Source organism: Balaenoptera musculus, chromosome 18 (genome assembly GCF_009873245.2).
Source record: "Balaenoptera musculus isolate JJ_BM4_2016_0621 chromosome 18, mBalMus1.pri.v3, whole genome shotgun sequence".
Classification (NCBI taxonomy): Eukaryota; Metazoa; Chordata; class Mammalia; order Artiodactyla; family Balaenopteridae; genus Balaenoptera; species Balaenoptera musculus.
In genome coordinates, this window is record NC_045802.1 from 64,340,407 (window position 1) to 64,365,784 (window position 25,378).

Here is a 25,378-nt window from a genome sequence, read left to right on the forward strand (position 1 = left end):
TCGGTCTGGGGCAAAGCTGTGGGCGCCTGTGTCCCCCCGGCCCCCGTGGCGAGCAGCCGGAGGCGGGGCGGTGGCTGAGGAGCCGATGGGCCATTAGCTAAGGGCCTTGTTTCTGCCGCTGGCTCTTGTCTTACCGATGGAGCTGGGGACGAGCTCCTTGGTAGTCCTGAGGGTCTATCGGGGGCAGATTTCCCGGGAAGGAAAAGGAGCTTGAGTTTCACAGTCCCTCGCTGGCACCGACCCCTCTTCTGAAGTCGCATCGTAATTGTGATTTAATTTTCTTAAGTAAGTTTCAGGCTGCAAAAAATCTGTCTCCCACTGTGGGTTCGCAGGAGTTAATATCGTTGGGGAGAGGCTGGCCCCAATTTTAGAGATTCGTCTTTCTAACGGGACTCCCTCCATCTGCAGGAGGGGTCACCGAGTCTGGGTGAGGGCACTTTTCAGCACCCTCCCCTGCTTCCGGATCCCTCAACGCCACACGGAAGCTTCGAGAGCCCGCGTGATCATCGCCTCCCGGTGCCTTCCCTCCCCGAGGGGGCAGTCTCTTTTCCCAGTTGGGGCTGAACCAGCAGGGGCTTTGCGGAGGAGGGAGGGTCGGGGGCGGCTGAGGTCCGCGGTCCTTCACCTCCTCCTGCTGTTCGGCGTGTCCCGTCGCTCTTCAGCCCTGGCAGCACCTTCCCCAGGTGTTGAACCTGAGGGCAAGAGGGAGTGTCAGTAGTAAGGCAGTTCTTTTTCTCGTCCTGATTTTTTCTTTATCCTCCCTTCCTTCCTTCCTTCCGTTTCGCCCGGCACCCGCTTTTCCTATGCTTCCCTGAAGTGGTTCTCCATGCCCCCTCCCAGGCTCTACGTGCGTTGTCTCACTCCCCGTCACTGAACCGGTCTATGCAGGCAGAGGGAGGCCGTCTAGGCCATTTAGATGATCCAGTTCAAAACAAACACCATTACCAAAACTTCGGCCAAGTGGGAGAGAGCGAGGGAGAGCGGATGCGCAAACGTTTGTTGGGCAGAATTAGCGTGTGTTCTAGAAATAGTTAATTTTTAAAATATTAAAAAAAAAAAAGAATTCGCGTGTGTTTGAGCGCGGTTCTAATCCCACACAATTTCCCCCGACTCCTGATGTCCGCATAGACCTTCAGTCTGCCGGAATCTCGGAGACTACTCCCAAGCTCGGGGTTTACCATCTGGTGGTACATAAACCGGGGTCCGCTCCAAACCAGGTGTGTGTGTGTGTGTGTGTGTGTGTGTGTGTGTGTGTGTGTGTGTGTGTGTGTGTGTGTGGTGTGTTCTTCGCATGAGCTTTGGACATGAAATACCCACAGGGCAAATGGGAAAGGAGCTAAAGAGTCCCCTGAACTCAGTGGCAGTACCTGCGGGGGACTCCATGGAGGACAGGCTGGGTTCCCTGCAGATGTCACCGTGGTGACATTGTAGGAAGCAAAAAGCTTGCCCCCCACCCCCTGAGAGCCCTTTTAAAGGTACTCGGTCTTCTGCAAACATACTTCTCTCCACTCCTGACCTTATGAAAAGATGGCCCCCGTGGAGCAACCGATCTGAAAAGCCTCACTTGGTCTCTGTTATCCTAGGCTGGGCCTCTCCTTTCGGGATTTCAAGCTTTCTACGAGTGGCTAATTACCTTGGGGTGATCCCGAAATAAAATGCTGGGGTGAGGTGGGTAGGGAGGAGGGTGCGCCAGTGAAATTGACAATCCAGTAATATCATTTTGTGAAGAGAGACTGAAGACGTCCTCGTAATTTCCCTTAAGAAATCTGGTTTTACTGGTCGATCTCAGTAGGAGAATTCTTTGCCTAGAGGCTTGAAATGAGTAATAGGCCATGTGTCTCCAAGTCTTCGGCTAATATGATAATAAATACGTTCAAGGAGAGCAACGGGGTGTTTACAATTAGTACCTAAACTTCTTCTGTTTGTCAAAAAGTCCCTAAATAACCCCTCCCCCAATCAAGCGAGGAGCCCAAAGGAGGTAGAAATCAGGTAGAGAAATCTTCAAAAGGAATTAAAAAACCAAAGCCGATTTTATTTCCTCCAGTCAAGTGTGAATGATGGGGCAGCCGCGGCAAGGGTGATGGAGTCTACCTGACAAAGCGTGCAGTGAGGGGCTGGGGAGAGTGGCGGGGGGGCGGTCACAAAAACGGAGGCGTTGAAGTCGTTGCCTAGTGGGTACCACTTCCCTGCTCTGCGCCGAGGCGGTTTCCAAAGGCCCAGTGGCCACCTGGAACTTGGAACAACGGGTCACTGCCTCCCACAACTGCCCATCACCCCAATCTCTGTGCTTTTTATCTCCTCAAAGTGACTCCCAACGGGTTTATCCGGATAGAACCCTTCGCAAGTTTTTCAGATTTGTCGGTTTCTAGGAACTTGCATGTTTTAAGTGGAGCCGAAACCGCGAAGGCTCGGGTTACACTTTAATATATGCGAGGCTTCCGCGCGACCCCCGTCACTTGGTAAGGCTCAACTGCTTCTTTAAAAAGAAGAAGCGGGGAGGGGGGGGGGGAGAACACTGCTTTTAAAGTTCGGGACACCCCCCCCCCTTTTGTCTCAACAATTCAGAAGCAGTTGTCACTGCTTCTCAGAACCCAGCTTCCCGCCGGCCGTCGGGGAGGTCGGGAGAGCTGCTGCTCAGAGCGCCCTCTGAACCTACGCGCGTTCGCAGGGACGTGTCAGCTGGGCCGTCTATAATTTGCATTATTCATTTAAGTTTGCGCAGCGCTGAAAGCCGCTGGAAAGTTCGACGGCTGGGTGGCCCAGCAGCCGGGCAGGCTTGGCGGTCAACCATTGAACATAAAACAACTGACAAGGTTACCGACGCCTGCCCCCGGGGCAGCGAAGGGAGCCTGAGGACAGCGCAGATCTCCGCGGGTTCGCGCCCTGCCTCCGCCAGCAATTCAGGCAGGAGGTTCCCTGTTGCGTGGGGTTCAGTCAAAGGCTTACAAGCCAGGAGGGGAAAGGGGGGGTAGGAGCCAAGGGGAGAAGCCCGCGAGAAAGAGCTAAGCTTTAAGTGTATTCTAATTCTTTAAGGGGGTGGGTCCAATGTTCTACGCAGCCAGATGGGACTCCTCACAAGCTTTGGGGCGGATTTGGAGGTGAGGACAGAGTGAGGAATGGGGGGGGGGCAGTAGTTGCTCGTCACTTGTTTGGTCTTCACATCTTTTCCAGCGGCCCAGGTAGGCTGAAGACAAAACCCTTCAGGTTTTGGACCGTTCCCCTAGATAAGGTGGAGGTTAGGGGCAGTGAAATGCGAAAGCCATCCTTGGTATTCCTCCTCCCCGACATCCATAGGAGGCCAGGGTTCCTCTATCAAACTTACATGCGTTCATTCATTCCGCAACTATTCATTCAGCACCTACCATGTACCAGACGCTGTATGAGACTCTCAAAAACGCAGTATAAATGGAAAGCAGGCCCCAAACCCTGAGTCTAAGGATTGGCTCCCTGGAATGTTCTAAAATCAGCATGCATCTTGGAATGGCCAGACTTGCCACTCCATGGATTCCAACGCTGGGCGAAGGGACACAGGAAACATAACTTCTGCATAACTTTTACTTCTTTCCTTTTTTCTTTTTTAAAAGTAGCAAAGGACCATTAATTAGAAGAATAATTACTGCTACCCTATATTATCCCAACCTGTTCAATTTCTATCTGTTGCAGACAATGCTAATAATGGCAATTATTGCTTCTATAAACACCCCGAGGCGGCACTCTCCTCCCGCAGTGTGTGTGTGTGTGTTTAAAGAATATATATTAAAAGTTCCCCCGCTCATTTGCATAGCTTCATCTTTACCTTTTCCCATTCAGTCCTTGCAAAAAAAAAAGCATATCTATTCAAAACCCTTGCAAAAAGCATATCTATTCAAAGGGCATTTAGTCCATTTCTTTCTTGGCCGGTAAACCTATTCATCAATTGTTCTGCCTTGTAGATCGCATTCTAATGCTAATCTAGCGTGTTAAATATCTTTTTGTTCCCCTTTCACCGTTTTGTCATTCAGTTTATCCAGTTTTGGTCACCCATTTTATTTATTTATGCGCCTGCTCCTATTCAGGGGCTCATGTATTTTTTATTATGTTGTTTCACTGTCACGCAGTGTCAACTTAGTCTATTCAATGGGGGCTACTTGAAGGCCGGAGGGACAAAGCGTGTACACATTGCACCGCTATTCATTCCGGCCAGCTGGATCGGCTGAAAAAAAAACCTTGTGAAAAGAAACGCCTCACAATGGACACAGAAGAAGTGCACAATGCTAACAGTTTTCCAAATACCACTGATTGGTTTCTTCACAATGAGGAGAAAGCCGCCGCTTTTTCTTAGCTCCACTTCAACAAACAACGCTCTCACAAAACCTCCCAACCCTGCGTTTTGTTCCTGGACAAAACCTCCTCGACTGTCTAAACGCTCCCACTGAAGGACAAAAAAAAAAGGATAAAAAAAACCCTCTTTTCACTATTTCCCCCCCCCCTCGTTTCTTTTTCCTGCAAGAGAGAAAAAAAGAATGGGGTGGGGGTGGAGGGATTGTCAGTGAATTAATGATATCAGTCTTTTAAAAGAAGAGGGCTGACCTTTGAGATGCACTGGGCTGAGAGAGAAAGAACGGGGAGAGATTAATAAAGTTTGGTTGGCGCTCTCTCTGCCTCCGCTGGGCTGTGAGCACAAGAAAGACACGGATCCTTCGGGCGGGCCAGTTGCGGGAACTTCACTCTCCCCGAGGGTGCGGCGGCGGCGGCGGGGAGCGGCCGAGCCGCGCTCTGATTGGCTGGCGCACGGGTCCCTCTCTGCTCAGGGAAGATGGTCGAATCTTGTCTCCATCTTCTGCGCCCCTCGCCTAGGCTACCCAGAGCCGGGGCGGGAGAGGGAGATTCATGCTGTTTCGTTCTACTTTCTTCGGGGCGGGGGGGAGAAGAGGAGGAGGAAATTGTCAAATGAAGTGACAACGGCAGCCAGCCCCGCTGCTGTCTGGAAGCCATCCCTCGCACGGCAGCGTCCCCCAGCTCTGGTCCTTACGGCTGCAACAGAGCAATTCCACCTGTTTGCTCAAAGCCCGAGGGCAACACTCCTGGCCCCTCGGGTGTGAGGGTTGTGTAAAGCCGTTAGGCAACCGAGAGACTAGCTAAGGAATGTCGTAGCCTTTTTAAACCTTAAAAAGGAACGAAAATGTAGAAGAGCAAAAAGCAGGAAGGGAAGGAAGGAAAGAAGGAGAGGAGAGAAGAGGGGAAAGAGATAGAGATGGATAGAGAGAGACAGATCTCGAGTACGCAGCAGCTCTTTGCCTACCGAGGGCTGTATTCACGGGTCACTTTCTGACCCTCACAGGCACACCCGGCCCTTCCTCCACGCCCTCTGGCCCCCGAGTCGCACCCCCTTACTTCTGCACAGTCTAACTCGGAGGGCGACTTTCTCCAGGCGCAACTTGTTAGCAAGACCACTGGAGTCGGGGGGTGATAAACCAGTCCCCCCGGTAGGCCTGTGGACTACTCAGACAGCCGCGCAATCTGTTGGCTGTGTGACCCCGTGTGCTCACCCGCGGCATCCTTCCCCCCTCCCTCACCCGTCTTTCTAGTCCTCCTCTCGTTCATCCACACTCCGGAGCGTTGCTCCCAGAAAACGCCGATCATTAGGGAAAGGGGAGGGGACGGGAGGGGGCGGGGAATCTTCGGCCGGCGGGGCCGAGCTGGAAGGCTCTGGGAGGTGACTAAGATTTAGGGCTGGGGTGATTTCCAGCGAGCCGCAGGAAGTTCCGTGTTGAGAAGTGATGGGCTGCTACAAAAGGGGAAGACGAAGCCTTGAAAGGGTTTAATTAACCGTGTCAGGGATAATTACCCCTGGACAGTCCAAATTAGTTTTGCATAATCGCTCAGAACCATATGAATTAACTTATAATATTGCGAAGAGCTCGGGGAATAAGAGGAGAGGGATCGTTTTAATTAGTGAATCAGGGTCAAACCAGCAGAGCCTATTTTTCACATTTCCAAAACTTTTCATGGTTCTTAAAATATTATTCCGTTGGGGGAAAACAATGACTTTAAAGAGTTGGATCGCTTAAAAAGACGTGGAGCTCCAGAGACGGTCTCTGTCGGTAGGGAAACTAGTTTAGGACTAGTTGAGTCTTGTATCTTGAGAAGTTCTATCCTGGTGGGGCGAAAATAAAGATCTCCCTGCAGTTAATTTTTTTTTCTCTGATATTCTTCCTGGCGCCCTATAATTTCTTTTCTAATATTAAAATCCTTTACGATTTCAAACCTTTCTCCAGTGGAAACTTGTCTAGCCTTGGAAATTCAACCCTCTCCATTAGAATTTGTTATATTTCTATTTTAATGCCACTAGCATGACAGAATAAAGCCTTAAAGAGGCCCAAAGTTGTAAAATGTCGTTAGCAGTGATTATCCTTACAAATAAAATCTTAAGGTGTAAATAAGGAATATGCCAAAGATACACGAACAAATTACACTGATTTAAGCAGTGGAGCTCTCCGACTAACAGGATAAAGTGGTTAGGCAACTTTCTCCTCTTAAAATGTTACTGGAAACTAGTGAAATGCTTTAAACGGTCTGGATGTTTTCAATGGGCTCTGTTCTACTGGTTCATGAATGCCTTCTCCACCACCCGCCCCCCCCCCCCAAGATAATACAACTACTTGGTTTTTGTTTTTTTTTTTTTTTATCTTCTTTCCTATTCACGATTAAAAATGTGATAAATCAGGTTTTTGGCTCTGAATAACAATGGCTTGATTTAGATTTCCTAGTAAATCTATTCAAAAGTGAAACAAAGGCTGCCTTTGGAGGATACCTTACACTTCACCTGGACCAGGCACGTAAGGGCAATTCAGATAAAAATCTTGTTAGGAACTCAACAAGAAATAAAGGATTTTCTCTTTTCCCTGGTTCAGGCTTTATTTAAACTCTTTGTTCAGAAAAAATGAACAGAGTGATAGTCGGATTCTAATTTACAGATATAGCTTAGACGTCTAATATTAAATTAGAAGATCACACAAGAAAACCATTTACACATAAAGGTTAAAACCAATACTTAAACTTTTTAAAACTTTATATTACATAAAGCCAAAATGAAACTAAATACATGTTAGCCAACTTCATTCACAAACATTAGTCAAAATATATACATTTTAAAAAGAAAAAGAACTACAAATGAGGTTCTTTTCTCTAAAATGTGTTTTATCATAATTTGCAAATGAATTGCAGGTGATCTAAAAAATAAGCTAATTAGGGAGGGAACTCCAAAACACATTTAAACGGTTTGAGTTGGAGAAATGCTAGCTGAAACAGAGAGGCATCTGTCAAAACAATTCTGGTTTTTGTTTTGTTTTGCTAAATAATAAATATATAATTACCACTCAGACAAAAAAAGTCTGATTTAATCTTAGATAAAATTGCGGTTCTGAAATAGACCCGCAATTTTTAAAAGTTAACTTTGACATTTGTTCAAAATGTTTTAGAGTCTAAAACCGACTCAGATTTAGGGCAACGCAAATAACACATTTTCAGACTTAATGTTTTCAAGGACATATACACATTTACAATCTTAAGGTGAAACTCAAGTCATAAGGGGAAAATAGGAATAATGCCTTTTCTCTTTCTGTGTAAACTGTGTCAAAAATCCAAGCGAGTGGACTGAGGGAGACTTCTAGCAGTTTTTTGTTTGTTTGTTTGTTTTTTAAGGGAGAAAATCCAATTGACAACTTTTCATCTCACACATATTTCTTGCTTGCTGTCCTTGCTCTTGAGAAAGAGCTCTTGCTCTGATTTGCATATGCTATGATAAACAAAAGAAACCGTGATCATCTCACACACAAAAGGCCAGATTCGAGCCGGTCACTGGTCAAGAATGGATCCGGCCTGGGGGTTCTCCTTGAGAGAACAGAGATTTGCAAAGTTCAAATGGTACAAATAGGGAGCAAGGCTGCTCAGAGCCATCCCGCTCCGAGAAACTAATGACACAGATCAGCTTTTCCCTTGTGCCAACCATTTCAGACCCAACATTTGAACAGAGTGCATGCAACAGCGACCAGGAGAAAAGAATAATAACAATAAAAGAAAGATAATGGGAAACAAAAACAAAACCGACAATAAACTTCCAACAAAGAAAGCTGGAAAGCCCAACATATCAAAAAGTTACTCCTCCACCTCTGTGGGCCATAACGCAACAGGTTCCGAAGTGCAAAGCAAACATCAACTGCTGCGAGATACAACTGCCCTCTTTAAAGTTGTCTGCCGGGGTGCAGGTCTGAAATGACCCTGTGAATTCACACGCACACTCGCCCGCGCACTCGCGCGCTCGGCCACTCGCGCCCCGACTGGCCTCTCTGCCTCCGCCTGGCACCTATACATCTTATGTACATACAAACCGGGGCCCCCGTCGCGGGAGGGCGCTCGGGGGGGCCGCAGAGCTCGTACCTATACATATGTACACGTGTGCACACCGGTCCTCGCGAGGCGGCCCCGCGGGGTCATAGCGCGGCGGCGTAGGCCGCGGGGTAGGGGTCCAGCTGAGGCTTGCCCATGCCGGGCAGTAGGATGTAGGCGAGCGGCGGCTGCAACCCGGGGCTGGGCCACGCGCTGCAGTTGCACGGGATCATATAGCCCGGGTTGCCCGGGCTGGGGTGCGAGTGCGTGTGCCCCCCGGCGGCCGCGGCCGCCGCTGCAGCCGCCGCCGCCGCGCCGTGGAAGGCGCCCGCGCCCGCGGTCGGGTAGCCCAGCGACGACGCGTACGGGAGGCCGGACGAGGAGGACGAGATCTCTGCCATCTTGGAGCCCAGGTCGAGCAGCGAGTAGGGGCTGCCGGCGGCGGCGGCGGCGGCGGCTGCGGCGGCGGCGGCGGCCGACTGCGGGAAGAAGACGCGGGCGGCAGCCGCGGCGGCGGCGGCGGCCGCCTTCTCGGGGTTGGCGAGCAGCGACTCGGGCACCAGGCCGCCACCCGCGCCCGCGTGCAGCCCGGCGCCCGCCTTGAGTGCCGGGTGCTCGGCGTCGGTCACGCCGCCCAGGCCGTAGGGCACAGGGAAGGCGAACTTGTCCTTCTTGAGCAGCGTCTTCGGCTTGCGCCTCGGCCGGTACTTGTAGTCTGGGTGCTCCTTCATGTGCATGGCGCGCAGGCGCTTCGCCTCGTCGATGAACGGCCGCTTCTCCGATTCGGTGAGCAGCTTCCACTCGGCGCCCAGGCGCTTGCTGATCTCCGAGTTGTGCATCTTGGGGTTCTCCTGGGCCATCTTGCGCCGCTGAGCCCGCGACCAGACCATGAAGGCATTCATGGGCCGCTTGACGTGGTCCACCGGCTTGGACATGCTCTCGCCGTGCCGCGGCTGCAGCCCGCCGCCGCCGCCGCCCGCGCCGTCGCTGTCGGCCCGGAGGAAATCAATGTTGGCTGTCCGCGGGGACCCTTCCGGCCCGCCGCGCTCGCCGCGCCCCACTTCGCACCCCGGCGTCGCTCCCGCCCGGGAGGAGGAGGGGGCCGGGGGACCAGCCCCGGGCCGCGCCGCTCCCCTGGCCGCCCTGCTGTCTCCGGCCAAGCGCTCGGGAAAATCCTCTCCGGGGCGCGATAACTTCTCGGCGGTGTCCCCACCCCACGGTGGCAGTCTGCCCTTTGCTTTCTTTTTTGTCCTTCCTCTCCAGTTGCGTTCGCTCGCGAACTCCCCGCAGGTAGCCGCCACCGGGCAGCGCTCTCCCGGTCCTCGGTCTTTTCTCTGTTAAAGGCACAGCAGCCGGGAAACTTGCGTCGCGGAGGCTCCACCAGGTTGAGCTGAGGAGTCAGCCGCCGCGCGCTGCCAAGTGCCAAAGGGGGCTCTCGGCGGCTGGAGTGTTTGGGTTCTCCTCGGTGACTTTCTCATTTGACAGTAGCAGATGGGGGTGGGGGTAGGAGGGGAGGTGGCCCCGGAGGAGGAAGAGGAGGGGGGAGACGGAGGAGGGTCCGGGCGCACCGAGGGAACGCAGAGCGCAGCAATGGATATAAATACAAATACAGCAGCACCAGCCGGTCTTCCTCACTCGGGGCAGGCAGGGCGCGCTGACGGGAACCCCCTAATGAGCTGGGGTTTTGCGGGGGGAGCTGTCCGCGCCCCAGCACCTGCCTCGTGGGTCTTCCTCTCCGGCTGCCGGTCGGGGAAGGAGGTTGGGTGAGGCTTGAGCGAGCCTAGGATCTCCGGGCCTCAAAGGAAATCCTCCTGGCTCGCCGAAGCGCCGCGTCTCGCTGTCCCTCGAGCCATGCCGGCTCCGCTCGCTCCAAGCCCCTCCTGGCTCTCCGGCCGACTCGGGCTCCCGGAGCGCACCGGGCGTGGAGCGCGGCCCGGCTTCCGGGCAGGCGGCGGGCCCAGCACCGGCCGCGTCCCCTCCTCGGTCCTCTGGACCTCCGCCCGGGACTTGCAACTAACTTCGCCCAAGTTTCCTGCGCCGGCGCCGCGGCGCCCCTCTCGGCGCGCTCGCCTCGGGGCGTGCGCCCGCGTGTGCTCCGCGCCCGGGGCCCCTCTGTCCTGGCTTCCCCGGCGAGAGCCTAGAGGGCGGAGGTGCGGGGTGGGTGGGGGATTTAAGGAAGACGCGCCATCACCTCAGTTCGCAGGTCCGCGCTGGGGCTGCTCCCGATTCCCCCAGTCCCGCAGCACAGGGGGCCCCTCCGCGGCCCAGGCCGCCAGTCCGCCGCTCCCGAGGCGACAGGAGCCCTGTGCACGGGCTCAGGTGAGTGTCGCTACCTGCGTGTGCACGCGCCCGGAGCCGGCGCTGGGTGTGCATGTCCAGCCGCGGCTGAGTGTGTGTATATCTGGGGGCATGCGGAGGAGGTGGAGCCCAGGACTCCAGGAGGGAGGAGGGCCCCGCGGAGCCTCCTCCCGCTCCCACACCCCCAGGACCGCGAATTAAACAGGATCCCCTCCGCCCCCCTCATACTCCTCCTCCCACCCCTTTTCACTTGAGAGCAGGTTTAGGCGAGTGGGGAGTCCGGAGCGCGCCGCCGAGTTTGCGCACTGTTTGGCCTTGGCAACCCCCTGGTGTCATCCCGGCTACCCTGGCCGGCCGGAGCAGCCCTGGTCGCGGCTGTGGGATCCTCTGCCAGGAGGAAGGAGGCGCGCACGTGGAGCGGAGCCTCACGAGCTTCGGAGGAAGAGGGGACCCACCCTAGAAAATGTTGGAGACTTTTCCTAGCAAGAAAGTGCTCATTTTCCTTGGAGGTCCAGATGTTGCTTGCAGCAGATGCTTCCCGAATTTTCTTGCACTGGTGATGCATCCAGTCAGAGGTCGTGGAGTGGAAAATAACTGAGAGGGACTGAGCGTGCTCTTGGCAACCCTTTCGAAAAGGACGTAGCCCAGGCATCCTTGGCTGACTATTCAGATCTTTTAAAATTCTGGGGGTTTGTTTTGTTTCTATTCTAGTCGTCAGTCATGCATATGCTGATCTCTTTATCTTTAAGGTACAGTTAACTCACAGTATCTCACTTAAACGCACGGTTAGGGTGAGGTGTTCAAAATCACTAAGAAGTATAAAACGTCTCTCTGAAAGACAAAAGCGAAACATACTAATCACTCTATATTGGAATATTTTTATGCTGTTAAGCACAATTTTCTTTAGTAAGAGCAGTTTTTTTCTTTATATTTGACATAATGCAAAAATCAAGCAGCACGATTTTGTTTGCATATTTTCCGGACTTCTTGGTATGCTGCAGCTCACTTATAACATGATCAGTCTGGAGCTTTCATTCACCAGTTGGCCTGCCCTTCAGGGAGAACTTGCTTGCCTTCTTTCTTTGGCAGTTCGGATTTGACCTAGCCATGTGGTGTGTACAAGTAGGACGTTCTATAATCAGTTAACTCTTTAAGTCTTGCCAGCAATTCATGTTCAATTCACACACAGACACATAGGCAGACACAAAGTACTGATTGAACTTAAATAAAAAGTTTTTAGGCCATCAGTTTTAGTTTAAAGTTAGGTTCGTTTTATTGCTCATTTTAATAAAAGAATAGTGATTGTTGCTTTTTTTTTTTTTTTAGCTGCTGTGAGGACATATAGAAATGCAAATCAGCAGTGAAATGTATGGGAGTGGCTATCTTTCTTAAGATACCACACTGCAAATATTTACTTTGTATCAGCCCTTGTATTGCTAAAACAATTGGACTGATTTCTTTAGAACCATATTCCTTTACAGGCTCTATAAAGACGCTCTGTTGCTCACAGACTCTGGGTGGAGCAACGTTAAAACCCTAGCAGGTGCAATTACATAGACTAGAATATTAAATATACTGTTTTGTGATGATAAACTAGAAAAGTATCATCCCTGAGCTTTTAACCTACTAACTTGTATGATAGGTTTGACACAAAAATATTACACACTGTCATACAAAGAACATATGTATAAGGATGCAAGTTATGAAAACTGTTATTCATTAAAAACATTGTGAATAAAGTTGAGTCTAATCCCGAAAATTATTTTGATATATACAAAAGGATAAGGATTGAGAAAAAATTTTATATTGGTGAGTTAAATTATTACGTATTCTTTTCCAATTTAAGTTTAAAAATCAGTTGCAGTAAATTATTACCATGAAAAGAAATGTTTGCGTATATGATTGAAACGTATGCTTGTATGTGCAATATCTTATAAAAATAAAATACGTAAGCTTCCTGGGATATAGTTTCATAAATAGTGCAGTATCGCCTGTTTAGTGTTATTAAATGAACCAAATTTAAAAGTTCTTAAGTCCATGAATGTTGAACTGTGGGGGGGGAAAAGGTGTTCCCATACCTAAGGAGAAAACGGCTGTTTGTGTGCTTGTTTGTTCTTCACCAAATGAAACTTCAAAATAGGAGAGATTTGGTTTTTAATTTTGGTTTTTGGGGGATCAGTATTCTTGGCCTACAGCCTCCCGTCCAGGGAGAGGCCTTCACAATGAGCCCTGCATGAGGGGAAGGCAGCAAAGCATGGCTGTTATTCACCAACCTTCACACCTCTTGCCCAAATCTGGTTGAGCCTTTCACCAAGTAAGTTTCCTTGCCGTTCTCTTTCTTATATACCGAAATGACAGTTCAATTTTAGTGTCCACAGACCTTATGTTTGAATTGATAGAATGTTATCTATTTGTTCTTGTACATTTTGATCTAAAAGTGAAAAAATACCAAGATTTAGGAAAGAGAGTAGTCTGTGTGAGTGAAGAGTGAAGGAAAAATAAATTGAAAGAGAATTAGAAGTTCTATGGGCTTTATATTGCCAACTCAATTGTGAACACCCAAAGAACAGTGACCTCGATCAGTGGGGTCTGTGGCGGGCTCTGTATTTGCCTTGTGGCCAAGGAATACCCGTGATCACAAATACATCTAATCAGAGACAGAGAGGCAGACACTCGCTCAGAAAAAGTTTGGGGGGTCTGTGTAAAGTCAGTTTCTGCTTTTTCCCTTAGGTCCTCCCTGTAAATGGTCTTTTTTCAATTCTAAAACTTTCACTAGGAGGCAGCAATGAGGTTGTTGGGGGAATTTTAAAAAATACCTTGGCAACACCAGACTGACTGGCTTTCTTCCTCTTTCTCTTTCTCTTCCATAAAAGAGGGGAGAATATTTGGATCCCAACAGAAGACAAGGGATCACAGTGAACTAAATAATTTTCCTCCATCCATTCCATCTCCGTTTTCTCACTGGATTTTCACCCAGATGGCTCATTGTCACAGTTTTCTAGAACCATGGAGGTGAAACCACAGCAAAGAAAGCAAACCAGTGGGGTACTGAGAAGTGACCAAGTGGAAGTGACAGGGTGGGAAAGGTGATGCCTTCAAAGTGCAGGGGCCAAGTCGTGGCACCTGGAACACTGGGAGGAGACAGCTGGAGTTAGAGAACTTCGGGCTTCTGGTCTTAAGCAAGTGCACAGAAAGAATTCATAAGCTTTCAAACCTGCCTAGAAAAGTGATACAGCCTGTTTGTCCTGTTAAGGAGGAAATGAGCAAACTGACAAAAGCCAGTCTCAGGCTTTCGGTCACAGTTCCTACTAATCCTACTCCTAGTAGGATTAGTTCCTACAACTAGTTCCCTAGCTGTACTCCTATCAGCCCCACCTCCATCAGCCTCCATAAGGGGAAATAAATCCCAGACACATGGTCCACATAAAGGCCGAGAGGTGAGGAATTAGGTCAGGCAGTCATGGTTAGAGTGAATGGCTGCAAGAGTGGCCCTTGACTGGTTACTACTGAATTTTCATCCTTGTAAGATTTCTGTCCCTTTATTCTCACTGCTCCTGCCACACTGCGAAGCTGGGACTAGACAGATTAATTAGGAGAATGCCTGTCGTCATTCCTCCTTAGCAGTACTCACTCAGGCTGGCATTTTCTGAAAGAGCTTTACCTAGATGACAGAGCAAGAAATACAAAATAAAAAACAGCTCCCTTTCACCCCATCCTTCCCTCCCCACCTCACCCCCACCCCCAAATAAAACACCTAAGGGAAAAAAGACAATACAAATAATCCAAGACAGACAGCTTCACAAAGTACTCATTTCAGATCCTGAGAATCCTATAAAAGCAATGGAGGGATTGACTTTTCTCTAGAATAAGTGCTTTTTTTTTTTTTTTTTTTTAAAGATTTATTGATTGATTGATTGCTATGTTGGGTCTTCGTTCCTGTGCGAGGGCTTTCTCTAGTTGCGGCAAGCGGGGGCCACTCTTCATCGCTGTGCGCGGGCCTCTCACTATCGCGGCCTCTCTTGTTGCGGAGCACAGGCTCCAGACGCGCAGGCTCAGTAGTTGTGGCTCACGGGCCTAGTTGCTCCGCGGCATGTGGGATCTTCCCAGACCAGGGCTCGAACCCGTGTCCCCTGCATCGGCAGGCAGATTCTCAACCACTGCGCCACCAGGGAAGCCCTAGAATGAGTGCTTTTTGTAAGTGGGACAGAGCTGGCCGTGAACAAACCCAGAAATGAATGAGGAGGTCTGGCGGTCCTTCTTTCCAGCTTCCAGATTGCTCTGGCCTGTGTGCTACTCCCTCCCAGATTCAGTTTCCTATCTAAGGATGAATCTGCTTGGTTAAGCAGTTTGATCATAACTATCATTTATTGAGTTCCTAAGATACTATCCCTTTTACATACACTATCTTATTTAATGTTTAGGAAAATCCTAGGAGGTAAGAGTTATCTCAGTTTGCAATTGGGGAACAGAGCCTTAGAGCTGATGAATAAGCAACTCGCCCAAAGTCACACAACCGTAAGTGGGAGAAATGGGATCTGAACTAAGCTGATGCTCTTCACCACCACCACTCTGAGTCCCAGTTGAAGGCTCAGCTCCTTCCTGGCTCAGATTCTCAGTTCCACCTACTTCCTCAAGCCTTCGGTGACTCACTCAGTGCTGCGCTGCCTCTGTGAGGAGTGCCCAACGGTAACCTCTTCAGTAGTGCATTCCAAGCCCGTAACAACAGCACCCCAACGTCCAGTTCCGGTGCCTGGCAGCCAGGCTCCCCCTGGCTCCTGTGGTTGTCAGCACAGGTTTGGTCTCAGCTGTAACTCACTATGCCTCACTGCCCGGCTTCCCACTGCAAACACTGAACAATTGCCAGCGCCAAACAGAACGCAATCTCTACCTTTTTTCTGATAGCCAAGGGCTGCTAAAAGGGAACCTTATAACAATGATATCTAATCTCAGTCTGTATGTTCCCCTAACCCTGGTTGTCCAACCCACCCTCTCTCCTTCCCTCTTTCCTTCCCTCCCTCATCCCTCTCTCTCTACCTTTCTTTTGTAAGATCCAAGTACACAGAATTGTTTTAATCACAATTCCTGGTGCATGATACACTCTCATAACTGCTCCATCAGACTTTCTTCCTTCCTTCCTCCCTCCCTTCCTCCCTCCCTCCCTCCCTCTCTTTCTTTCTTTCTTTCTTTCATCATGTAATAAATACCTATGAATCTACCATCCAAAATAAAATCTGCTGGTAAACCTATATTAAATCAAATCCTCTCCCCAGAAAACTCTACACTTGCCTTCCCTAACCCAATGTGACAATTTTCATTCCCTTGATTTTTAAATTTAGCTATATAACTTTTCTCATCTATGTGTATCCTTTAAATGTATGTTTTTCTTTCTGTTTTAACTTTAAATGTTATTATAAGTTAAACTTTTGTATGTAATCTTTATTGATTACCTTTTTTCATTTAATTATGTTGTTTGGGTTCAATGTTACTGCATGTCACTGAGTTTATTCATCCGCTGTCTGATATTTAATTGTTGCAAATATACCACAGTGTATTTGCTTATACTCTCCTGCTGATGAGCATGTGGGTTGTTTCCAATTTTTAACCATGTGTACTTGCGGCCGTAGGCATTCTTGTTCATGTCTACTGTTGTATACGTGCAAGATATTTTACAAGCAAAAAACTATAAAAATGGGAAACTCATTTAAGACTGTACCCTTTTTCCAAGTGCGTTCCCTTGTGTTTCTGTTTGCTTTTGGTTTTTCTGCAGGCATTCAGAGAGGTTTTTTAAAAAAATATTTTGTCCAAAGTTTATGGTTCTTACCTAAGGGAGGGTTGGTCATATAGGAGCTATTTCTCCATTTCCAGAATCCATCTGAAGTTGATTTCTGTGTGTAGTATAAGACTTGATTTCTTTCCATATGGACACTCAATTTTCTAGAACCATTCATTGTAAAGACTGCTTTTTTATACTGCTCACTAGTGCTCCCTTTGCCATGTGATGTGAGTTGAGTTTCTGAGCTCTCTACTTTGCTTCATATTTTTCAGTTTTTGCACTATCCTAATTCTGGCAGAGCAAGTACTTTCATTTTCTTCTTATTCAAAAGTATCATGGCTATTCTTGGCCTTTGCATTTCCATATAAACTGTAGAAAAGATTGTCAGGTTCTAAATATTCTTTAAAAACCCAAATATTTTTAATTTTTTATTAAAAAATTTAAATTGAGGTATAATTGACATATAACATTATATTATAATGGGAGGGAGGGTCTTCAAACTCTTTTCAGATGAAAACATAATGATTTGATACTTGTATATATTGTGGAATGATCACTACAATAAGTCTAGTTAACATTCGTCACAGTATACAGTTCTAAAATTTTTTTTCTTGTGATGAGAACTTTTAAGATTTACTAAAAGCCAAATATTTTTTAAAAGCCTTTTTTTTAAAAAATTTTTTATTTATTTATGGCTGTGTTGGGTCTTCGTCTCTGTGCGAGGGCTTTCTCTAGTTGCGGCAAGCGGGGGCCACTCTTCATTGCGGTGCGCGGGCCTCTCATTATCGCGGCCTCTCGTTGTAGAGCGCAGGGTCAGTAGTTGTGGCACACGGGCCTAGTTGCTCCGCGGCATGTGGGATCCTCCCAGACCAGGGCTCAAACCCGTGTCCCCTGCATTGGCAGGCAGATTCTCAACCACTGTGCCACCAGGGAAGCCCTAAAAAGCCTTTTAATTAAGATTGTTATGAATCTCTAGCTTGATTTAGGGAGAATTGACATCTTTACAAATTTAGCACTTCTAACCGATGAGCCTAGTATCCTTCAGTTAATTTTGTTATTCTTTAATTTCTCTGAGTAACATCTTACAATTTTCTGGTAGAATTTTTACTCATCTATTATTCCTAGGTTTTAAAAATTATTTTTTGATACTATATAAATAGTGTGTTTTTAAGATGATAAGAAGATAATGTCTTTTAAATAATTTTCTTTTTAAAAAATAATTTTATTTTCTGTTTGTTGCTGGTATACAGAAATATAATTGATTTTTGTATATTGACTTTGCAAGTGGCAACCTTGTGAAACCATTTTTAATTCAAGTAACTTATTTGTAGTTTACTTTGGATTTTATACATACAAAATCATATCATCTGTGAATATTGAGAGTTTTCTTTCTTCCTTTCCAATTCTTATACATACTATTTCTTTTTCTTACCTTTCTGCACTGTCTAGACTCTTCAGTTCATTGTTGAACGATAAGTTATAATAGTAGGTGATCTTATGTTTTTCCTGACAAATGTATGGCATAGTGGGAGGGAGGGTCTCCAAACTCTTTTCAGAGAGTTTGGGACTTCTTTTTTTTTTTTTTTTTTTTAAGAATTTGATCTTTTTTTTAAAATATTTATCTTATATTATTTAATTTTTAAATTTATTTATTTGGTTGAGCCAGGTCTTAGTTGCAGCTCGCTGGCTCCTTTAGTTGCAGCACATGTGCTCCTTAGTTGTTGCTGGCAGGCTCCTTAGTTGTGACATGCATGTGGGATCTAGTTCCCTGGCCAGGGATTGAACCCGGGCCCACTGCATTGGGAGCACAGAGTCTTAACCACTGTGCCGCCAGGGAAGTCCCAGAGCTTGGGTCTTTTAATGATCTAGTTCAGTGCTAGTCACACTGCCACCCAATCGCACACATCTACACATTTTCCTGGAATTCTACTTGGTTATGCTTTTCTTAGTTTGGACAGTTACTTGACCAACCAAACCCATCCAGTCTTTCTCTAGAACAAGATCTCCATGTGCTTGGGTCCACGATCCCTGCATACTAGAGGAATAACTCCATTGGTATAAATTTCTCCATCCTCCATTCCTTTATCAGACAAGCAGAGGTTTTTGCCAAGTACAGTTGCTTACCACCTGCCGGATTGCCGTGCTAGACTATTTGCCCCAACTTGTTTTTACGCCACTGTGCTATTTTGCATTCCTTGCATTAGGAAAACTTCAGCCTCTGTACCTGCACCACTAGGTGCTGGGTTGTGGGACCAATTTCCCCTGGTTTTTTGTGCCACCTACGGGGAGGGTGACTGCTTGGTCCAGCCTTAGGTCTCAGTGTGTCTAGGAGAGGCCACGCCCCCCACCCCTCCACATAGTCCATTCCTAAACGGGGACGTTTGCTTTACTCAGCAGCATAATGTTCCCTTTCCCTAGAGACAGGGTAAAATATCCCAGAAGCAAGCAAATGCCATAATTCCTTCTAATTTTTGAGACTTGCATGTGGTAAGAGGGCACAAGGTAGGAATCAGAAGCATTAAAGGATGGTGGTTTGTCTGATAGCAATCGCCATCCAATCGTTCCAGCTGCCTGAAAAGTTGACTCATGACCTCAGTGGACTTATTGCCCCCCTGGTATTTGTAGAGCCGAATTGTATTTTAATGCTTTGTTTGTGCACTAAAGTGTTTCTATACACTAACTTCCTAGTTGACGTGTCCTTTTGTTCACTATCAGCCTCCAATTTCACATTCCAGGCCGTGGTCAGGAGTGGCCAGGCCCTACGGTCACAAGCATGCCTGCAGCGCCGCTTTTCAATGCACTTTGAAAACAGTATTTGACGTTTATGCCTGTACATTGTCTGCTAGCAAATAAATCCAATGCTGTCAAACAAAGCTCTGTGTTTGATAAAAATTTGTCTTTATTTACTTGAGGCAAAGGGGGCTTTCACTGTGTCACAGGGCTTGCTTTTTAATAAAACTCTGCCTCTATCATTGGGGCATACGGGAGTGAGTTAAGAGGTTGGCGACAGCCTGACAAGAAAATATTATCTGATTGATTCATTAATAATAATTTGAAGTTGCTTATTCTATAAATGTACCTCCAAGAAGCTGATTGACTACACCCAGCTTTACTCTTCTCCATACCCTGGACCAACTATTATTCTAGTGTCAGTACCTCTTGGTTGCAGCTATTAACTCATTACGTGTTTCCTTACCTAACTTTAAACATCCTAAGGGCAGAGACCATATCTTATTTGATCTTGATACCTTAGTACATAGAGAGGCTCCTGGTATTGAATAGGTGCTCAGTAAATTGTTGAATGAATGAATCAACCACATGCTCTAAGTCTGTGTGTGCACAGCCAAGGAGAGGTTGAGGATTTAACTGCATGATTCAAGTACAGGATTATTAAGCTAATCTTAATTAATTATTTAATTAATTAATCTTAATGAAGTCTAGAGTAGTGCTGGAAGTGAGACAACTTAAGTAATGTTTTTGATACCCCTAGTGAAACTCCCACACGCTTACCCTCTATCATCAGGATATTTCAAGTATAAGCTACTCTGTCCCATCCACAAATAATTTGGTCATTATTTAAGTCCTTAATCTTAAATTGCTATTGCAGACATGTCTGTAACAAAGGCAACAGCTTTTAAATTTTGACTATAGAAGTTGTTTCACCTCTGGTTTTTAAAGTTCCTTGACTATAAAAATGAAAATTTACAGTTGAATTAAATCAACATACACTCTTATATTTTTATAAAATGAATGGAATACTTAAAGGACTGGTGATTGTATTTGATGTAATACACTGGATTTGCTAAAAGAAATTTTTTTTAATGCATTTGGATCTGGGGCAATGAATCCTCAAGGAGCTCTCAAGTATGTCAGACTCTCAGGTGTGCCAAGAGCAGCCCCTTTCCAACATCACATTTGAGTCACAAAACAGGGGCTTGGGAAGAAGGCAGGTGAAGGGTGACAAAGATTTTGCTCTGAACTTCTGCTATGGACTGAATTGAGCCGTATCCTCTCCAAATTCATATGTTGAAGCCCCAACCCCCAGAATGGCTGTATTTGGGGGACTCTAAGGAAGTAATTAAAATTAAATATGGTCATAAAGGTGGGGCCCTGAGCCCATAGGGTTAGTGTCCTTGTACGAAGAGACACCAGAGAGCTTCCTTACTCTGTCTGAGTGAACTTTAAACGAAGAAAGGCCATGTGAGGATAAAGTGGCTGTCTGCAGGCCAGGAGGAGAGAACCCTGATGGAACTTTGATCTTAGACTTCCCAGCCTCCAGAACTGTAGAAAAAAAAATTCTGTTGTTTAAGCCACCCAGTCTGAGGTATTTTGTTATGGCAACCTGAGCCAACTTAGGTTCTATATATACGCTTCTGTAGTGTTTGATATTTTACATCAAAAATTTATTTTTGTATTATTTTTGTCACACACACACAAAATAAATGAAACTCCCACCCACTGACAACTTCTCCTCACCCCAGAAATTAATGTTTTCATTCTGGGGTAGAGAATGTCCTTCATTATCCTCAAATTATGCTGGTTCCATTGATAAGTACAGAATAGTTTAGTGACATAAACTGAGAATTTGTCATGTTTTGTTTTTTTAATAAATTTATTTTTGGCTGTGTTGGGTCTTCGTTGCTCTGCCCAGGCTTTCTCTAGTTGCGCGAGGGGGGGCTACACTTTGTTGTGGTGTGCGGGCTTCTCACTGTGGTGGCTTCTCATTGCAGAGCACGGCACATGGGCTTCAGTTGTTGTGGCACGCGGACTCAGTAGTTGTGGCTCGCAGGCTCTAGAGTGCAGGCTCAGTAGTTGTGGCGCATGGGCTTAGTTGCTCCATGGCATGTGGGATCTTCCCAGACCAGGGCTCAAACCCGTGTTGCCTGCATTGGCAGGCGGATTCTTAAACATTGCACCACCAGGGAAGACCCTGGTCATGTTTTTGATCTTTTTTCTTAGATAAGTAGAGTTCTGGGTTTCTGAGCTGGGACTGAGGGGCTCTATCTAGGAGTACAAGGCAGAGTCTTTGAGGCAGGACTGTGTTTGGGTGACTCTACAATGCTTAAGGTAATGATCAGAGAGGCAAAATTTGTTTGTGTGGGGGTGGGTGAAGAAAGCTACTATGAGCATTCATTCACACTGCACTACTTTTCAAGAATTATTGCAATTAAGTCTACATGGAGTTGGGATGACAGGCTGAGGAGTAAGTGTGTGAATCTTTAATTTTGTGTTACCATAGAAACTTAATTGACTGCTTCCAGCAATCTGTGCTCAATGGCTAGACTTTATGATAGATTAAAAATTGAGGCAAATTCTTTGTTACTCCTTCATTAAGAAGTGGTCTGATAACTTACCCTATGAACCTAGGCTTACCTTAGCAACTTGCTTGGTCAGTAGGAAACAGCAAAAGTGTCATTCTGGGACTTCTGAGTCTTGGTTGTAAGAAGCCTTGCAGCTTCCACCTGGGTCGCTTGGTCTCTGGGAGCCCTGAGCTGCCATGCGAAAATTCCCATTGGTCTGAGACCACCTGTTTAGAGATATTTTGTGATAGTCAGTACCTGTCAATTCAAACCTTCTGGACACTGTCTTGGATCCTCCAGAGCAGCTCATCCACCAGCAGAATACCACCAAACAACCTATGCCATACCTTGTGGGACAGAAGAATCACCCAGCTGAGCCCTGCCCAAATATCTGACCTATTGTACAATATCATGATTTATAATAAAATGCTTATATTAAGCCACTAAGTTTGGGGATAGCTTGTGTGCAGCAGTGGATAACTGGGGCAGGCTTCACCTGGACAGCAAAGTCCAGAGGTACATAATTAACTAAACAAACCAATTTACTACTTTACAAGTTGATTCTGCTGAATATTCCTTAGTTCCCTTTAACCCAGAGAAGCCAGATTTAATAAATCCATAACTATCAAAGGAGGAAGCCTGCAGGAGAAGACTTTTTCTTGGTGCAAGGGGAATGGCTCAACAGCTGGAGAAATTCTATAGTTGGCAGCCCCTGACCCCACCCTGATGAAATTAAAGCCAGTTTTGGGAGGAGGAAGAGGAAGAAGCTAGGATCCCCTATGCATAGCTGGGGTCTCTCTGCTGTAATTTCTTCTGGTTCCCAATAATGGACCTTAATTTTCAATCCTGAAAAAAAAAATTTAGCCTTTCGTCAGTCACTGCCTAGATCAAATTAAGTTTTCTCTTCCAGCTTTTCTGGGATTAGCCAGTCAGATATAAACCCTTTGCTTTCCACAAGGAGAGAGACCAACTTTCTATGACCCACATGTCCCTTTTCACCTGTATGATTATAGTTGACAGGAAATCCTTTAAAAAAAAATCAATGCTCCAAATCTAGAGTATTAGAATATCTAAATTAAAAAGATGAACACAGAGACTTCAAATATTGTATATTCCTTGGTAATATTATTCTAGTGTCAGGAAGATTCTAGAGTCTCTAAACATAGCTCCAGTTTTAGAGGTTATATTCAAGATTACATTTCTTCTTCTTTTCAAGCTCTTAATTTCTAATTTTATTATTTTGAAATATAGGTGAATAAATTCTCTTCATTGGACTGAGAAAATAATAATATTTTATGAGAGCCAATTACACATCTAACAATAATATATACATATTTTTAAATAGAAGCAGAAAACATCGCTAGAGGACACAAAAGCTTTACCAAAAAATCAACATGTAACAATACATTTCAATGATATTTCTTTGGTGGGGTTCCACTCCCTTTGCTTTAGCCATGATCTTTTGCTTTCATCTCTTTTCGAGGATATGTTGCTTAAGGAAAATATTAGTAATGTCTGCAGAGATGGATTAATAAATTCCATAGCTGACTGAACTCCTTCTCAATCTGATGAATCAGTGGTTTTGTGGTTTCTGACACCAGCAGAGTCCATCAATTAAAATACATACTGCAGTTAATGAGTTTTTAATTATAAACACTCTGAATAAGACACTATCATACAGGATAAACAATATGTGTTTAAAAGGCAGATAAGAGCAGCACAATATAAGGAACACTGAACTGGGAATCCAGCGTTCCTGTTTGAGTTCCACATTGGCTTTGTACTCATTGCCAGCTTAACATTTGGAGCCTCCGTCTTTTCGTCTGTAAAATGAAAATAATAATGCCTGTCTTAGCTAACTCATAAGGTTGTTGTGAAGATTAGAATGAAATGAGGCAATGCAAATAAATAGTAAAGTGTTATTTTTTTCAGATAAAATATCTCTTACCTAGCCAAACCAAGAGTAGAATCAGAGGTGTATCTGGCTGACCTGGGGGAGTAAGGGAAGAAGCTTGATAAGGAGAAATCTCTTGAGGTTGAGTTGGCTAGAACCGTTCATGCTACTTTTTCCCACAGGATGTTTGTTTTTACTTTAAGGCACATTATCAGGCTTGTTTACTCTATCTCCTCCACAATCACTGATTCTCAACACCCTTCTCTTTCCCTAGCTCCAGAACTCAGTCATCTATCAAAGCGAATTATCATGTCATATGAGGAGGATGGTTTTTTTATAATAACTTTTTAAAAAATTGAAGTATGGTTGCTGTACAATATTATATGTGACAGGTGTACAATATAGTTATTCACAATTTTTAAAGGTTAAACTCCATTTATAGTTATTATAAAATATTGGCTATATTTCCCATGTTGTACAATATGTCTTTGTAGCTTATTTTATAGCTCATAGTTTTTACCTTTTACTTCCCTACCCCTCTATTTTCCTTCACCCTTCCCTCTCCCCACTGGTAACCACTAGTTTGTTCTCTGTATCTGTGAGTCTGCTTCTTTTTTGTTATATTCACTAGTTTGTTGTATTTTTTAGATTTCACATATAAGTGATATCATACAGTATTTGTCTTTCTCTGACTTATTTCACTTAGCATAATGCCCTCCAAGTCAATACATGTTGCTGCAAATGACAAAATTTTGTTTTTCTATGGTTGAGTAGTATCCTATTGTGTATATATATTTAATGATATATATATATTCCACAGCTTCTTTATCCACTCATTTGTTGATGGACACTTAGGTTGCTTCCATATCTTGACAATTGTAAATAATGCTGCTGTGAACACTGAATGCATGTATCTTTTCGAATTAGTGTTTTTGTTTTTTTCAAACATATAGCTTGGAGTGGAATTGCTGGGTCATATGGTAGTTCTATTTTTAGTTTTTTGAGAAACCTCTATAACATTTCCCACAGTGATTGCACCAATTTACATTCCCACCAACAGTGTATGGGTGTTCCCTTTTCTTCACATCCTCACCAACATTTGTTATTTGTGTTCTTTTTGATGACAGACAGGTGTGAGGTGTTATCTCATCGTGGTTTTGATTTGCATTTCCCTGATGATTAGCAATGTTGAGAACCTTTTCATGTGCCCGTTGGCCATCAGCATTTCCTCTTTGGAAAAATTGGTAACCATAAGTTTGTTTTCTATGTCTGTGAGTCTGTTTCTGTTTCATAAATAAGTTCATTTGTGTCATATTTTAGATTCCACATATAAGTGATATCATATGGTATTTTTTAAAATTTTATTTATTTATCTTTGGCTGCATTGGGTCTTCATTGCTGCACCCGGGCTTTCTCTAGCTGTGGTGAGCGGAGGCTACTCTTCGTTGCGGTGCCCAGGCTTCTCATTGCGGTGGCTTCTCTTGTTGCAGAGCATGGGCTCTAGGTGCATGGGCGTCAGTAGTTGCGGCACGCGGGCTCAGTAGTTGTGGCTCATGGCCTAGTTGCTCCACGGCATGTGGGATCCTCCCAGACCAGGACTCAAACCCATCCCCTGCATTGGCAGGCGGACTCCTAACCACTGCGCCACCAGGGAAGCCCCTATCATATGGTATTTGTCTTTCTCTTTCTGACTTACTTCGCTCAGTATGATAATCTTTATGTCCATCCATGTTGCTGCAAATGACG

General features: G+C 45.8%; 2 protein-coding genes across 4 annotated transcripts; one reads left to right on the forward strand and one right to left on the reverse strand.

Annotated features, from left to right (window-relative positions):
- Nucleotides 1–596: 596 nt before the first annotated feature.
- On the reverse strand, nucleotides 597–10,679 carry SOX21 (SRY-box transcription factor 21). Of its 3 annotated transcripts, XM_036831845.1 has the most exons (3): nucleotides 8,419–9,438; nucleotides 4,570–4,889; nucleotides 597–692 (listed from the first exon to the last, which is right to left on the reverse strand). In XM_036831845.1, exon 1 carries the CDS (start codon nucleotides 9,300–9,302, stop codon nucleotides 8,472–8,474), a length of 831 nt encoding a protein of 276 aa, XP_036687740.1. In that variant the 5' UTR covers nucleotides 9,303–9,438; the 3' UTR covers nucleotides 597–692; nucleotides 4,570–4,889; nucleotides 8,419–8,471. The 3 variants fall into 3 exon arrangements, 2 of the variants coding, with proteins under 2 accessions (XP_036687740.1, XP_036687741.1); XR_005017262.1 differs by lacking the exons at nucleotides 597–692; nucleotides 8,419–9,438 and adding an exon at nucleotides 10,559–10,679 and having other exon boundaries at nucleotides 2,522–4,889; XM_036831846.1 differs by lacking the exon at nucleotides 597–692 and having other exon boundaries at nucleotides 3,538–4,889.
- LOC118884298 (homeobox protein cut-like 1) lies at nucleotides 9,556–12,583 on the forward strand. Its single transcript, XM_036831848.1, has 2 exons — nucleotides 9,556–10,686; nucleotides 10,926–12,583. Exons 1-2 carry the CDS (start codon nucleotides 10,219–10,221, stop codon nucleotides 10,929–10,931), a joined length of 474 nt encoding a protein of 157 aa, XP_036687743.1. The 5' UTR covers nucleotides 9,556–10,218; the 3' UTR covers nucleotides 10,932–12,583.
- Nucleotides 12,584–25,378: the final 12,795 nt, after the last annotated feature.

What these genes read in the sequence shown, in the direction of transcription:
- LOC118884298 (XM_036831848.1), top strand. Translation starts at nt 10,219, where the DNA reads ATGCCGGCTCCGCTCGCTCCAAGCCCCTCCTGGCTCTCCGGCCGACTC.
- SOX21 (XM_036831845.1), bottom strand. Translation starts at nt 9,302, where the DNA reads ATGTCCAAGCCGGTGGACCACGTCAAGCGGCCCATGAATGCCTTCATG.